This window comes from Lepisosteus platostomus, chromosome 6 (assembly GCF_059453375.1).
Source record: "Lepisosteus platostomus isolate fLepPlt1 chromosome 6, fLepPlt1.hap1, whole genome shotgun sequence".
Classification (NCBI taxonomy): Eukaryota; Metazoa; Chordata; class Actinopteri; order Semionotiformes; family Lepisosteidae; genus Lepisosteus; species Lepisosteus platostomus.
The window spans coordinates 26,993,174-27,010,345 of NC_142616.1; the positions used below are offsets into that span (position 1 = coordinate 26,993,174).

General features: G+C 37.5%; 1 protein-coding gene across 1 annotated transcript in view; it reads left to right on the top strand.

Moving 5' to 3' along the window:
- adam12b (ADAM metallopeptidase domain 12b) overlaps positions 1 to 17,172 on the top strand; it is a 94,088-nt gene that overhangs the window by 14,400 nt on the left and 62,516 nt on the right. Inside the window, exons 2-3 of the mRNA XM_088635102.1 lie at positions 1,631 to 1,752; positions 4,341 to 4,414. Coding sequence (XP_088491228.1) covers positions 1,631 to 1,752; positions 4,341 to 4,414 — 196 coding nt within the window. The remainder of the gene's footprint in view (positions 1 to 1,630; positions 1,753 to 4,340; positions 4,415 to 17,172) is intronic.

Here is a 17,172-nt window from a genome sequence, read left to right on the forward strand (position 1 = left end):
ATATTGTATGCTGTGAGTGTGCCTGTTTGTGTACTACTGTTGTTATTTGTTCAAATAACTATATGAATGTTAATTAAGATAGATGCAAGATCTGTCCTTTCCTAAATTCATGTTGACTGTTCCCTGTTATTTCCCTCTAGGTGATCTTTTAGTTCTAATATAGTAGACCTGCATTTTATGCAAAATATTTGTTTATATACAAAATAAATGAAAAATCAAACAATTCAATTCAAATCTGGTGTGGCATGCACCTGTGCTACTCTTTGGTTTGGCATATATGTTTGACAAGACTTAATCTTCAGTTCATGCAATTAGAGACAGAGAGAATGATATTTGTGAGAGCTGTGCATCTGCTGTGTTCCCTGCATTTTATTACATCTATTTTGTATACTGTACAGTACTGTATTTGCCATATTACTGTTTCATAATACTTTAAACTACATACATACAAATACTAATACACTTATGATTGATTTAACTTGTATAAAGGAGGAAAATAGGTGGGTGTAAGGCGGTTCTGATTATTCGCTATTTTGGGCATACACGCCATGTCAGGAACCTACATGTAGCTACTGTACCGTGTAAAAATGCGAGTCTACTGGAATTGGTTTAATAACTTATGTGTAATAGACATAAGTGTTATGGGCCTATAATTACTTGGTTCAATTATGTCACCCTTTTTATGGATGGGCACTACATTAACAATTCTCGAGTCCATGGAACTGGAGACCCATGGTTTGAATAAAAGAGTGAATTCCCAACTTAAATGCTATGGGTAAACTCAGCTGGGTCGGAAAAACATGAGAAAAAACAAATATTTTTGTTCAAGATTTTTGTTCAGGAACCTTGAAAAGCATGTTCCTGTTCTCTGGTCTCTGAACCATAGATACCACTTAGAAATGTGTGGAGATCAGGGCATTCACAACATAACTGTCACATTCTCTTCTTGAGGGCCTGCAAGTGAGGTTGCAAGCCTTGAGGATTGTGGCACCATGCAGGCAGTAGCAAATCAATGACTCTACAGGTAGAGTCCCTTCCTTCCTCTCCAGGCCTTCATGTTGTGCCTCCCCATCAATCAGTCAGTCTACACAACAGTTAGCATATTGTTCTGCATGTCTGTGCCACACTCGATGACGTCCATCAGGGTGGTCTGCGCACTGCTAAAGTGTTCACTGCTAAAGATGAATTGGCTCTGCTGCTGGCAAGTTCTCACATACTGTTGTTCCAACATAACAATGACACAAAAGTGTTGTTCTCTTGTAAGTAGAGCATATTGGTTGCTATCTGAGATTTTCTGTATTTTCATCAGGCTTAACCTTCAGCAGGTTAAATCACTTCTTTACCCATGTCCAATTATCTGTCCTACTAGTGAGGTAGTTTAGTACTTACTGTATACAACAGCCAAAATTAATGGAGTGTATCACAGCCAGTTAGTTGATCAATTAAAATGGCACCAGAAACATTTAATCAATATCTAAAATCTATATTTGAACTTTTCTAAAAACATATACAGAACTGTAGGCATACATGTTTTGATGCTCGGTTTACTATAGCTAAATAAGCAGAAACAATATACTATTATATACTATTATTATATACTGTTAATGGTATTGCTTTCCTTTTTGTCTAGGAAATATACTGGATGCATCAAGGCAGCAGAGGACATTAAAAAAACTGGGAAACTACGAAACAATTGTTCCTTTTCTCATAGAAGACGGAGAGCATAAACCAATCAGTGAGCTGCATTTCAAGGTAAAGGCCTACAAGTTGTACTGTGAGATTCAGGTGGGATTTATTGTCAGTTGATGTACTATACACCATTGTTTGGATTGCTGCAAAGTGAAAAAAGATTAAGGGGAGAAAACATTCTTCGCTATAAATACTATGGCAGTATGTATGCTAAATGTGCTTTTTAATTTAGTCTTGTGTTTTCTCAGTCTTGCAGTTAATACTGTCTGCTCTTTTAAATGCATTCACAGCTGTGCTATAATATGAGCAAACTCTTCAGTTCTAAACATTCTAAAGCTATTTCCTTTATGTTTAAGCAATTCTTTATATCATGGATGATAGTGCATTATGTTCTGTGCACATGCATAAATTGTACTCAGAAAACTGTGGTTATGCATTTCAGCATGTTCTGAACATTTAATTTTTATGGGATCTTTTACAAATTGAGCACATGTTCAACAACTGAATTTGTGGTAAGAAAACTGCTTTCAGCTTGGACTTTTTCTCTGGAACCTTAATGAAATGTTTGAAATGCAGGAGCCACTGTGCATGGAGAAAATGTGCCAGACTTTTATAAGATGGGTGTATAACACTCTTACCAGTGATTAAAACATAGGATAGGTTTTCCAAGATTTATTATGCAGACATATCATAGGTGAATGAGTTGAATTTGACTTTTTTTTTAATTACAGCTTTTTCCTTAACATACAAAGCTTTACTTTGCTGAAGAAAAATATCCCCGTTAGCAGCCAGATTCTTTTAAAAAAGCATTAAAAAAACTCCTACAGCTGTAAGTACTGTTGGATAACATGAAGATCACATTAAAGTTTTTTAAATGGTTTGCCAAATAGATTTAATTCATTTTCTAAATAAATGTAGCCCTATGGCAACTTATTGTAACTTGCGAGTGTGGGTGAAAGTGGATCACAGTTAAAGTGTTCATAGGAAAAACAAGACAAAATACAGCCACTATTGTTTAACCACATTGAACTGATCCATGACCAGAAGAAGGCATTTAACCAGGTTTAAATTAACTGGTTATTGTGTGGAAGACACTTTTCCTTGTGAAGTAAAAATGTTACAGATGAATCCAATGCACTGTTTTAAAATAATCCCTTTTAAAATCTAAGTGTGAGTTTCCTTCTCTACTTTCCTCATGTACACTACTTCCATCATTACAGGTATGTAGTATATGATGTATCGCCTTTTGGATAATAGTGAGGTGGTACAGAGTTAGGGCAACTGTCCATCCCATTTTCTAACCGCTTCATCTAATTGGGCCACAAGCAACAGGACCCCAGTCCATCGCAGGGCACAGATAGACACAAACACACACACTCACACCCAGACCAGTTTTCCTAGAATCCAATTAACCTACTAGTAGATCTTTGGACAGTGAAAGCAAACCAGATCACCCAGCGGAAACCCACACAAACACGGGAATAACATACAAAGTCCAAGCAGAGAGCACACTAGGTAAGAATTTAAACCGAGGTCCCCAGCTGTGTGAGGCAGCAAAGCTAATCTCTGCGCTACTGTGCCGCCCATGAGGCAACTACAGTAGTCATTAGTTAATCTCCTTGGACTAATCTGGCAAATACAAAGTTCACCTGTCCAGATTTGTGTTATTTTGTCAATAAGTTATTTCAGTACTTTCAGTAAGTACACCACTTACGGTCGCTTCAGTGTTTTCTGACAGGAATACATGGAGCTTTGTGACAAATCTGCTTGTGTGGAAAACTATGTGGGAAGTGGAGAAGAATCTGATTTTTTCCCTCTGTCCTCTAAGTGTTGTGGATGTTGATTTATTCATTCTATGACAGGATTCCCAGGGTTTATCTGCTAGCAGATAGGCTAGGCCGCTGGCTAGGCCTCTGGGTACTCATGCATGTTGTGTACACATGGGAAGAGCTTACCCAAAATCCCTCTTGGTGCTCTGTGGGAGAGTGTGTCATGAAGTGTCATGATGAAGTGTGACCCCCACCATTTTCATTTTACCAAATCTCTTTTCAGGATACATAACTCAGGGGTGGTGAAAGTTTAGGAAGAATACAGCTCTGTATTGCAATTTATTGAGTCATGACCATAAATTCTGCTCATGAAGTTTGCCTTTATATCTTGAGCAATGTATACAGTAAGTAGTAGCAAATTTAAATTAGTTTGTATGCCATGCATTTCCCTCTTATTAAATTATAATTTGAGGTTTTACTTACATTTGTGCTTGTTAAATCAAGAGTGAATAGAAATCATATTTATGCAAAGAGAGAGAAGAGGGAATGTACTTTGCAGTCTCTGAAGTACATACTGTAGGATAGAAGACACATTTGAAAGTCTTTTATTAAAGTAGTATTTACATTATGAACTGCAAAGCCTTTGCTTGCTGTCCAATAAGGCTACATAACTCTTCACGAGTATTAAGGTCTGACTGTGAAGGCATATTTGCAAAAGAAAACTGTACCTTGAAAGATGAAGGAGAATCAAGTAAAAAAATAAGTTTGACTAATTTGGAAATGGGAAGGTTTTTTTTCTCTCCCTCCACCTTCTCTTCTTTTTCAAGTCAAAGGTTTTGCAAATGAGCGCAATGCTATCTTCTCTCTCTGATTTTGTTTCAGAGCCATCCTGCGTCTGTGAAGTTATTGATTGAAGCTGAAGGTGAACAGCTGCTCCTGGCCCTTGAGAAAAATGAGTAAGTGTTTCTAATTCATTTCCACCATGCAGACAAAATGTTTGAAGTAGGCATTTCTGGATTACAAATTGGTGACATGTGTGGTGCCCCAGGCTATAACAGGGGTTGTGGCCCTCTATATAATACAGTTCTGATAAGCTTTCTTTTCTATCACAAGTACAGACAGCCTTTGGCTGCATTTGTGTTTAGTCTCTTGAAACAAGAGAGCTTGAAAGACAAGAGTTAATAAAAATGAGGTGCTGGTGAATGTGGTTTGTTTTCCCTTCATTATTCCTTTCCTTTTTCAGGCACAACTAATTATAATTTGTCTCATATGAAAAAGCAAAAAGAATTAAATTCCTAAGGCATACCGAAGTTGAAAAATCACAGCAATAGGAAGATTTGATGCTCTAATGCAGACCATAAGGCTGTTGGAGCAATGGTTTGTGATATTTTTTTCCACAATAGCCATAGCCCATGATTATGATGAACAGTAATACAAATAAATAGCCCTTGGCAATCCTGGAGCATATAACCTCCTATGCAGTTCATTAGGATTTTTTTTAGCACTAGTGTAAAATTTTGGAAAGTAATGTTTAGTGTGAAGTTTGGAAGTGTTAGTGAGTTACTAATGGTGTACTTGTGTGTGAAATGTGTCACTGGGACATCTCTGTTTACCTGGACTTTGGAAGGTCCAAATGGGTGTCATATCCATAGCAGTTATCGGATGGTCGGTGAAAGCAACTCTAGCAGGTAGCAGTCCACAACTTGACACAATCCTTGACTTTTTGTTTTTGTAATTCAGTACACATGATTGCAGGACAGAGGTTATCTCTTTGCTTTTTCAATTTTTTTTTTTTGGTTTAATAAAGCCACATAATAAACTAGGATCCCAATAACACAAGTTTTTTTTCTTTAAAAAGTCAATTATAAAACATTCACTGTTTGTGAAAACTGAGATTCTTGTGACATTGTTATAATTTAATAAATATAAAAAGTATTTGCTCCAAAACAGAGAAAGCCATTTATCTGTTCTTGTTTGTTTGTCAGTATGATCCAGTTTTAATAGAACTTCAAATAAGGAGCACTTTGTGTTGTCTTATTTGTGGTCAAACTGTGTTCAGTTTCAAAAATCTTTCTTGAAATACAGAAAATGTTGCCAGGGTGTGAAAAAAGCTTCTCAAATTCTGCTTATTTACTTCAGGAATATTCTGAAAATATGGTTTATCTACAGTCTTATCCCTTCTGAGATTATTAAGAGGCACTGACGAAGTCCGTCCAATGGACTTACTCTGAACTGTGAAATATGAATCGGAGGACACAAGTGAAAATTGTGAAGAAGCACATTTAAAACCAAGAACAGGAGGCACTTTTGCTCACAAAGGTCTTTAGGAATCTGGAATAAGCTGGTCAGCCATTTCAGTGAAGCTGAACTCAGATATTTTTCTAGAAACAGCTAGAAGAGATCAGCTAGCTACTAGCAATCGACACATACAATAGACTCCTCTTGTTTGTAACCATTCCAATGATCTTATGAGTCGACAGCTGTGGTCCCAGGAAGCTAAAGAGGTTTTCACCTCTGAGGAAACTAGCAGACACACGCTCACTGGGAGATATTTAGATACCCTTAAGGGTGTGGGAGGTATCCACAGGAGTGGGATTTGATTCACATGTGGAACGCCTTTTAAATAAATTGATTTACTGGGATCTGCTCATCATGTATATTCCTTTGGCCTGTTAATAGAAGACACCTTTATTTTCATGGGCCAGTTTGAAAGAAAACAAAATACCTTCACCAGCCAAAGGAAACAGGCAACAAAATTTAATTAATAATACAGTATGTTAGCATACAGTTTGCCAGCAGTGTCCCAAAGTCAGGGCTGGATTAGTAAAAACAAGCAAAGCTGCTTCAGTAGGGAAGAGAGCAGGAACTGTGGGGGAACAGCCGTGCTGGATGAAATCAATGCCAGTGAGTTCGATTGTACTCGGCTTGCAGAGGCAAAGCTCATGCATTCAGTCTGTAAAGAATTAGGGTTACAGGCATTGGGTTAAGCTTCTGAACAGAAGAACAGGATTTATGTTTTTCCACTGCTTCACTTTGGGACCTCACTTATTTTTAAAAAAAGTTATTTGATCCACACAAAAAAAAAACTAAAAATGGAAGTTATGTTGTTACTTTTTCTTTGCATGTAATCAGTTATTTACCCAACTGGCAATTTGAAAAATGAGGCGAACTCCAGTATCATTCTTGGTATTCCTACTTTATTAATTTCCATTCTCATGTTTAGTTTTTGTAACTTGTCTGGTTGTCCGCTGTTTTTATATGTTATATCAGGTGGTTGGGATTGATTAGGATTGTAATCAGGTTTATTTTAGCCTGTCCATATTGTTATATCTTCATATTATAATCCCCCTGCAATTTAGAACTGCCAGGTGTTAATCGATGTGGCTCACATTTACAAGCCCTGTAGCAGCACATGACACCACACACATCTTCGTCCTGGAAACAGACATTTGTTTTTGCACTCTGTAGGCCTAGTGTCACCTACTGCAGAGTGAACATTGAATGGAGAACTAACGCAGAGAAACTGGGGATACCCTCAACAACTTGATACCATGCAACTATAACAGTGCTTGGCCCCTTGGGAAACTGTCGGCCAATGACATAGACCAGACTTGAACTAGCAATCTCTGAACATTAGGGGTCAACATGTGCTCTTAATGAACACCTTTACTGCCACTCAAGGGCATCTTATCTGAAGCTCTAGAATGTTTCTTATAATCCGTCTTGCAAATACTGTAAGTCAAACTTACTCTGTAAAGCTGTATAATGAAAGTGCAGAAGTAATCTATTCAGATTGCTATTTAAAGACGTACATTTTTCATAGAAGTGCTTTCCAAATTGATCCAAAGAGACAAGGAGATCCCATACTTTTGTGTGATTCTACAAAGACATAGGGTCTGTTCTGTTCTTCATTCAACAAGTGAGAAATTCTAAGCCTTTGAAAACATTTAAAAGAAACACTAATTACAAATAGTGGGTTAAGGAAGATGCATTATGTAGATCTTGCCATTATGTGTGCTGTATTTTGTCTTTTTTTCTTATTGTAAAACTCAAATGTGATTTCCCTTGTGAGTGATTGCAGAAACATTCTCTGGCAGCAGAGTTACCATGATTATACAAGATTTATTATGCAGCCGCCTGTGCACACTGTAAATGTCATATTTTTCAATATCTGTTTTCAAGTCTTTTTTGTGATTGTGAAAGCAGATATACCAAGGCAGCTAGTTTATCTTTAAGTTGATAAAGACAGTTCTTAAAGTTTTAATAGCTTCAATCATGTGTCTGGAAAAGGACAGACTTTCTCCTTAATATTCCTTTTGGAACCAGAGCTGTAAGAGCCAAGAAGTTTTAACTGAAACGCGTCCTCCCTACGAGCTGGGCTGAAGGGGAGATTTTTGGCACAGTGGCTGATGTCACTGATGAACACCAGTTGTAAAAACATGACCAAATGTTGGAGGAAAAAAAAGTTTGTCAAATGGAATTGTGAAAAAAAATTAAATCATAGACTTGTTTTCTGCCCTGCAAATGGCAGATTTAAAAAAATGACATCTCTTGGCGCAGACATGCCTCTTCTATATGTCTAACAAAGAACGTGCAGCCTCTGAAATGATAAATTCATAGATAAAACATTTGAAAATGATAGATAAATGAAAAAAAAAGAAATAACAAGTGAGGATTGACACCAACTAGGGATGAAGAGACTGAAATACAAAATCAACAAAAATGAATATACCTTATTAATTATTTGCAAAACATAAAAGTGACAGAATGCTTTAGTACCAATACTTCAAACATTGATTTTATTGGTGCCTAATAGAACTATGACAAAACAGTAATTCTGATTGTTTGAGGTGTACGGTACCTTACAAACCAACCAATTAAGCGAAATGGGACATGATTGGAAGGGGTGAATACTTTTACCAGACACTACTGTATATGTACTGTAGATAGAAGGGATTGTAAATGAAATGTGGTAGCAAGGTGTTGTTTCTTTTTTCCAGACAGAATTGATGTTTCTTTGACTTTATGTTCAGCTATTTAGTGAACAGTGTAAAACTGTGTACTTTGGAATTTCAAGGCAAGCAAAAGGTAACTCAAAAAACATAGTCTATAATGTTAAAGCATCAGATCTCTTTGAACATCAATTGTCTTTGAGCAGAGAAGTTTGCATATTGCTGCAGTAATGTCTGTGGGGGAAAAAAGCATAGCTTAGCTGCGCATAAGGAGCATACCCCCATCAGCAGCCTGCTTGTGTCTCTATTTATGACTGGGTGAATGATGGCATTAGAATGTTGGATCCTCAGAGACTGCTTGTAAAAGCTCTGCCTGGGAACCTGCTGGGGTTCTCATTAAAGAGATCAGAGAATTGTTCTGCTCAGAATCTAGACTACCTTGCCAAGAAAGCTCCTTCCCTGTCTCTCCTCATTGAGCCATCATGCACAGGAAATCCTAACAGGAGTGCTTAACCAATACCTCATGTTTCAGGGTTTCTTGACTGAAGCAAAACAGACGATAGAGCTATTGTTCACAGAAAGACTACAATAGTTTACTGCAATATTTTGTGTTTTGGACAAACCTCTTAAAACAGGTGGCCCTGTATGGTTCTAAATGAGATTCAGAAAATATGTTTATACAGTTGGAAGCTTTTTCAGCTCAAGAATACTGTACTATACACAGTATCTGTATGTAGGAATTTGAAAACGTTCATGGTTGCACCCACCTGTGGTTTGTAGACAATACAGTGTGCATGAGAAATGGAAGTTCTTGTTTGGTGAGTCTGTGTTGTCTGCCTGGTGCCTAAGGTGTAGACCTCCCGAGTAAGTGGACAGGACCATGGTCATGGTCCACGTAGGAACTAATGACATACTGTAGGGAAGGGTAAGATGGTGATCCAGCAAGACAAATTCAAAGATGTATATTGGAAACTCAGGAGAAGAAAGCCTATGGGTGGTTTTCTTTGGAATCCTACAGAAAGAAATGAGTATCCTCTAAGTCATCAGGTACCCACTGTGGATATACAGTGCATTCTTGTAGTCTGCAGTAGCAAAATCTTCAGCAAAGCAATTTTCAACTTACAAGTAAATGAACATGATGGCTGCCATTATGTCCCCCTGTCTCAGTTGTAGCTATGGAAACAGTCCAGTGGATTAAACCATGTGAAGATCCAGCAACTGACAGTGATAAGATAGCTGATAGATTAAGATCATGCCTATATACATCTAATCTGAAAAAGCTAAGACATTCATATTGACTTGTGTAAGTATTGAACTGCCACACATTACAAAGAGACCATTAACAGTATTTCACTCAAGATAAAGAAAATCTGTTCAGTGTTAACTTAAGTTTAAATTGCCCCTAGAGCAGACAATATAAGGATAAAAATTAATCTGATAAGCTTGCTTTATTTTCATTAGTCTATCAAAAGTTATTGTTTTTTTAATAAAAGGTACATTTTGGATTTTGACATTTTCAAAAGCGATCAGAATTCATTTAGAATGATGGTTTTATAACTAGTGTTTTTCATAACTAGTGTTTTCAAACAAATTTTGATTTCTCATTAGTTGGTAAGCTTCTTTGCTTCTTCTTTCTTTAAATCTTTTTTATAAGAATGAGTTATCTATATAAATGTTTGCTATCTATAATGCAAAAAAATATCTCTGGTTTTATGAGCCTTTTAGTGATGAGTTAATTATCTCTATATGAGAAACCACTGTATGAGAATACTAACATGGAAGAAACACTAAAACAACTGCTTTGATCCATTACACTGACATCTAAGACAAACGGAAGGTACAAAGAGTGGATAGTGAACAGCAGCCAAGAGATAAGAAACAAACAGATTTGCTGTGGAACATGGTCCAGAATCTCTGTAAAGACTTCCTCTTTCTTTCCCTGTGTTTCTGTTCGGCATATTAAGAAAGTATTAATCATTTTGAAAGACAGTGAAACCCAGTAATACTGACATCTGGTATTCTGCCAAATTGATTTGTTTGATTAAATTTGTCGTCAAATCTAATAAATCATTAGTAAACCTAATTTGGTTTTCATGTATGGTTTGAAGAACTCTCACTCCTTATTATACAGGTCAGTCCTATTTACTTTTTTGATAAGTACAAGAGGTAGGAAATTTCAGATGGGTAAAGCAAGGAAATAATATACTGTATAAAAGTTATTCAATCCTGGAACTGAAAGAGAGCATTAATTTTTAAACGGGAAATGAACTGCAGAAGGATTTCACAAAGCAAACTGTCTCCCTATGAGGTTAAATGAAAGATAAAGAGTTAATGTTTGGGATAGTGCTTCAGCAATTGTCAAGTATGTACTGGGATTTTTATAAATATTAATGGTAGGTTTGAAGCTAGGATTAGATTAAGATTATGGGTTGGAGTATGGGTTAACATTATGATATGTTCTGGATATAGAACTAGTCAAGCAGCATAGGTTTGGTTTAGGATTCTTTTGCTGTTTGTTGTTTTGTGAAACAATGCAGTTTATATCATATTAGAAGGTAGCTTAATTTGTTGAAATATTACTTAATAATGCACAGGTGGTGACCTACAGTACATGTATTGAATAATGTATATTATCTGTCTTCAGCCTGTTTAAATTGATTCAGAAGTTATACTTTTCAAAAACTGTATAAGAAGTGGAATGTCACCTTTCTAAAAATCAACTAAAGGATCTCAACAGGGTTGAGGGTTGGTTCCATAATACAAGTGTAAAGGTACAATATTAATGATTTAGCGAAAAGTATGAATTAGACTCTTAGAACAATTAACTGGAGAATGTGATGTAGAGTGTAGTTCTGGGATAGATGGTAAGATTCACTAGCCTTTATTGAAAACGATCAGTACAAATTAAGTTCACTTCATTTCTTGAAAATTTTAAAAGGAGATATTGCTGTTGTCGTGACTCAGTCTTGTGGTGCTGGGTTCACTTTATCAGTGGAAAGATAAAAACTCACTGTGATTTCTTGTCTCTGTTAAAAAAGGCTTTGAGTTCTCTTCATCTTCGATGCAGTGATATTGCTGTTATGTTTTATAATTGGCATGTGTTTTCATAATGCTGTAAAAAACATCTCCAGAATCCATTTCACATGGTTTACTAAGGAGTATCTCTGCTTAATGCTGTTGCTAAACAACAGGGCTGAGTGAGTCAGATTTCACTTATATTTAATTACATCCAAATAAGTTACAGAGAATTTACAGTTTATTATTACAACTGTCATTAACGCACATGTAGTAATGTAATAATTATCGTGTTCACAGAATTGCCTGTTTCTTTCACTCCCCTTTGTAAGTAGTGCAGTATCTTTGTTATAGTACATGAGTGCAGTATTAGTTTTGAGACTGAAAATGCACATCAGTATTATAGAATCAGAACAATGCATACATTATCATTGTGTATTGTAGCAGTTTATAGATAGTTATGTAGGTTGAATTTAATGCAAAACACTAATTGACTGTGTAAAGAGGTCTAAAAGTCCAAAAAGCAGGGAAACAGTGTCTGTTGCCCAATAGAATTTCTTAAGTGCTCCGTCAAGGGAAATTTATTATTATTGTCGCCTATTGCCTCCACAAAAACAAAGTAACAGGCGGTAAAAACTGCCACAACAGACACACACACAATCATATTAATGACCAGATTGAAGCCGTTTTTTCAACAGACCAAATAAACAGCACAGTCCCCCCCTGACCTCATGAGAAAGAGCCGCTGGATTACCAGAGATAAAGCAGAAGTGGGAGGACAGCTCTACATCCCCACAAACCCACTGTTTAGCAAAGAAACACGCACAGAACTTCTCTCCCCTAGACCCCTTAACTCCTTGAAGCTGCCAAGTAAGCAAAAACGCCTGTGTGCTGGCCTGTTTCTCTCCAAACGAGCTGACCCCTGAGCCAGAGCAGATACTCCCCTAGGCAAACTGACCAAGATGAACATATTTGCAGCTCAGGCTTGCAACAGTGAGAGTGGTCATCCATCCCCCCACCCCACCCCTCCTCTGACCAAGCAATGTGCCTGGATGTCATCACCACTTTACTGGAGGTTCTGTGGAGGCTTGTGAACTCCAGACAGCAGGGGTCTGTTTCCTGTGAGGCACTGACCCCACAGGCGAGAGACAGATGTTATTAAGTGAGTCTGCTGTGGAAGTGACAGGATGGAACAGGCCACATTGAGTTTCAAATGCAGTATTAGGATAGAGGCTGAAGCCTGAAAAATAGACACCCCAAATGTGTTAAGGCCGGCCCTCTGTCTGGAGTAATGGGCTGCTTTGTGTCGTGTCAGCAGCCATTATGGAGAATATGCTTAGCAGCGGAGGTTCCCACCACTGTTTCACAGGTGTCATGGTTAAGCCAGTAGGTTGAGCATAAAGCCAACCACTAGGAATAATATGGAACTTTAAACAGACAAAGTAATTTCAGGATATCCACTTTGCAATTGCTAAGAACATTTCTTCTGTAACATGATATGTTCAGAACTAAGTCCAAACTGATATATGGAGTTTGTCGTGTGCATATCTTTCCTAAAAATATATAAACACAAAACAGTGATGCTACAGTTTCATTTTACCAAACTTATGTTCCTATTTACAATTGATAAATTGGCTTTTTCTATCAATTCCTGTTTGCACTAATGTGTAGTTTAAATCAGTGGAAAGTGATATAGGAAGTCCCTAGAAACAGTGGTATTTCACAGACTGGTCCATTTAACGATGTTAACAGCAGGAGAATAGGCCTACAGTAAATGGTAGAACGTACTGTACATTGACACCACCTAGCCCAGCACACTCCTGTCTTGCCTTGTGGGTTTTTGTTGCTTTCCTCTGCAAATCTCCCTATTTACAGGAAGTACTCGGTTTCTGAAACTGAATATGGGCATAGACATTGGTCAGATTACCAACTTGAGATCCCTTTTCGGTATTCTATTGTAAAGAACAACAGTTCTGTGGCAGCTCTTGGAAACATTGTTCAGAACCCTGAATGAAATGGTTGAATGCCCAATAAAAATGTAAATACCAGTCTTGTAGCAGAGCGCAGAGCTTTTTCCTATATCTGCTGTTCAAGGTCTAAGTTGTACTCTTTACATGCAGAATTACTTACATATTCTCCTTTGGTTAATAAAAATTGTGAATTTTGGCAGCCACTGCCTGCAGTTTAGGTTATGTATCTACAGTACATATAGTGTTCATGTTTAACTTAACAAATGTGCCTTTTGTCTCAATTATCTTAGGAAACTTTCAAACAGAAAGTTCCTATTATCTGAAGCCTATAACCCTAGATATATGGGTTATTTGTCAAGGATATTTTGTTGTAGAATGATAAATATTGCATTTATTGCCAATTCCTGTTTGTGATTCAACACATTAAATAAAATAAATAGCTAAAAAGGAGGCAGACCAGCCACGCTCAAGGACTTCCATTTCATGACAGAAATAACATTTTCTTTTTTTTTCATTTTGCTATTAAAAAAGAAAAGCACAGAAGATGAGAAGAGAAAATGTATTTTTCCACATAACAAATCTGTTGTGTATGGCTGCGAATAATGTCAAATATACACTGTATATTTTGGTTTTCATAATTCTCATTACTTTATTGTGCAGTGAACAAAAATTAGTGGTGATACTGTGCAGAGGATTACTATTCCCAGGGTCATCTTGTTTATTCTAAAAGACCTCATTGTGTTATCTTCATTCAGTTTTTTAGGAGAAATTCAGCATTTTGCCAAAGGTATACTGTATATATTTTTTTTAATCAGAAGTGTTATAACACATTTGCTCCTTCCCATCCTGAGCCAAAAATATTGTGATAAATCTGGTAAGAAGATAAGATGACCTGACTGACTTCTGTTGGTAAGCTTTAGTATTGCCCTTTATCATCAAAAGCCACTTTCACTTGTCCCCCTTCATAGAGCTGGGCATTTTACTGACGTAATCTGAGAAAAGTACATTGCTCAAGGGAACAACAGCAGCATCCCACCTAGGGTTGGAACCCACAGCTTTCCAGGTTCAAGTGCAGAGCAATAACCACTCTTCCAAAGGCAAAGTGGGTCTTGCCCTTTTGTACATACTGTACAGACCAGATTCTCTAGGCATGGTGCTCGACAAATTAGGAAGCCCAAGAGCCAGTTGTGTGAATGGATCATTAAATAGTTATGAATAGTTAAAATTATATTTTAAATAAAATTTTACTTTGGGGATATTATTGTTTTGTCCTTCAGCCCATGCTGTTCTCTATGGATAATATGAAGCATGGGTTGGTTTGGTGTGAGGGTGGCATCTATTTCCCAATTTTCTGCCAGTGTTTTCTGTGTCTATCAAAGACTTGTTGTATGACTCTTCTGTTTTTGCTCCATTGAAATGAAAGTGGAAACATTTTCCAAAAGCTTAATTCAAGGGAGGGAAAAGCAAGAATAAAGGAGAAAAACAAAACAACACAGAGACGCACTTTGAGCCCATGTGTCCAAAAGCTGTTCTCTGGCAGTACTGATGCAGGCTGAGCTCCAAAACTAGAATGCTGTTGCTGGACTATCTCTCACAGTTTCCACACCATGACACCATTCCCCACTGACCTCAGCCCTGACTGACTGATCTGTTTGAATTCTGCTTGAGTCAGCTTCCCATGTAGAACAGGAATCCTGAGTTTTTTGGTCAAACTTCCCGTTTCCAGAATTTCATAGAGGCTGACCTGTAGCAGTCCCGATGATGGAGGTCAGCAGATAGCCAAAGGGAAATGTGTCTTCTTTATCAGCCTCAATTGCACAAACAAGAATAAGGGAAGGAAATGTATCCTACTTCAAATCCCTGAGTTTGCCGGATATTTCATTTTGCTGTGTGTGGAGGTACAATACAATTGAAAATTGAGAACCAAAGTAAGCTAAAGCAGCTCAAGGCTTGGGATTAAGTGAAATTTTACAACTCTATTGACTTCTAAAACTTGCGCTCTTAAAATGTTCTAGTAATCCTAATAATTTAGTCATTATAGTATTTAAAGGAAGGGTGTCTTTTCTACCCTTTTAAATGGATTTCTAAGTAAGTAAGGACAGGCAAAAGGAACTTGACCAGAAGCCATCACTTTTTGAGATGCAACCACATTATGTGTGTTATTACTCCTTAGTTTATATGATTGCAAGAAATCTGTAATCATGTTACATGTATCATTAAGAATAATAAAGCAAGGTAGAGATGTCAAGTCACATAACACCAAGAAGACATAAACCAGATGTATTTGCTTCATACTGATGAGGGATGGCAAGCTAGAGCCAACACCTGCATCTGTTTAGGTTAATATTAGGCTAAATTGTGTACCAGGGGGCTGGAAGTGAATGAAGAAAAACTGTTCAAAAGCAAACACTATAACCACAGAGAAGGAAATGTTGTGCACTAGAAACAGTTATAGAGATGACGAGGTTAAAGAGTGAGTGTGCTCACTTGTTCCTCCAAACTGCAAGGTTGTTCTCAGGGTTTTGGGCTTTTTCAGGGGTTGCACTGATTGTATTGGCTCAGCTGTGCAATATCCCTGAGCTGGGGGTGGGGAAAGACCCTTGACCCTATAATTCTGTGACCCTGCGAGCACTTCCTCTGTGGAGCCAAAATCCCTGCTTCTAAGTGGAGAACAAGCTCTCCTTCCATTCTTCTTCCCTCTTACCTAATCTCTTCTTTGACAGTGACAGGAGGCAGCTGATAGTCCAAAACTAAGGTGTGCCAATAACAATAGTGTCTGGCCAGCCCAGAGGAAGTAGTTCTGGAATGACTATAGGGATGCTGACTGATGCTGAGGCCAAAATAACAAAGCTCTTATTTTTGAGGGGGGTGGGGGCAAAGGCGACAAGTAGGTTTGGTGGAAAAATGGCTTGCACAGAACAAATGTCATATCTGTGATGCAAGTGCTGAGATGATCTCCGGTTCCGTCTTCTTTTCCTTTTTTATTGACACATTATTTCATCCTTGACCTCAAACAGGGGTTCATTCATGAAAGTGAGAAATACCTCTAAATTCCATAATGCTGGTAGATTTTTTTCTAGGTAAATATAAGAAAATTCACATTTTAAAATTGCTCCCTAATATCCTTTGATTTCATTTAAGGTTCAACCTCAAATAATATAAAATGTGCAAAGGAATATGTTTAATAAGATTTTATTCTACTCGGCTAAACTGATTTTTTCAAATTTATATTACATTAAGGGCACTACTAACATTAAAAGGACAACTTTCAATATTCTCACAGTTTCATGTAAGTAGAATAAAATAAACTGCAGCTATCTGCCTTCTGTCACAATGTGATTTCTGTGCTACTTTTCTATAACCTAATTTTCCAGGGTGCCAGAGGCAGTTGAAGACAGATGATAGTGAGTAATTTTTTTTCAGCATGAATGATAATTAGTTGCTGCTTTTGTCAGCTGAGAAGCTTGAGCACCATTTACAGACAGAGATGTCAAAAGTTACCTCACCATGAATCCACAAGGGGCTCCTGAATGGCTCAGCCAGTAACTGTGCTCGATCAGAGAGCAAACTGACCGCATGATCAAGACGTCACTATTTCGGGTTCAGGTTCACGTAATCACCTTATTGTGACCACGATTCTCCAGCAGGGTTGAGTAGAGTGGACCTGGCCAAGGGATTCTGAACTGGCCATGCAAGAGACCCCTGGGGATTGGCAGGTACCGGTACCGGAGAGCTTGTGGTATCATCAGTAAGAGGAACTCCGCCTCTCCAATCAGT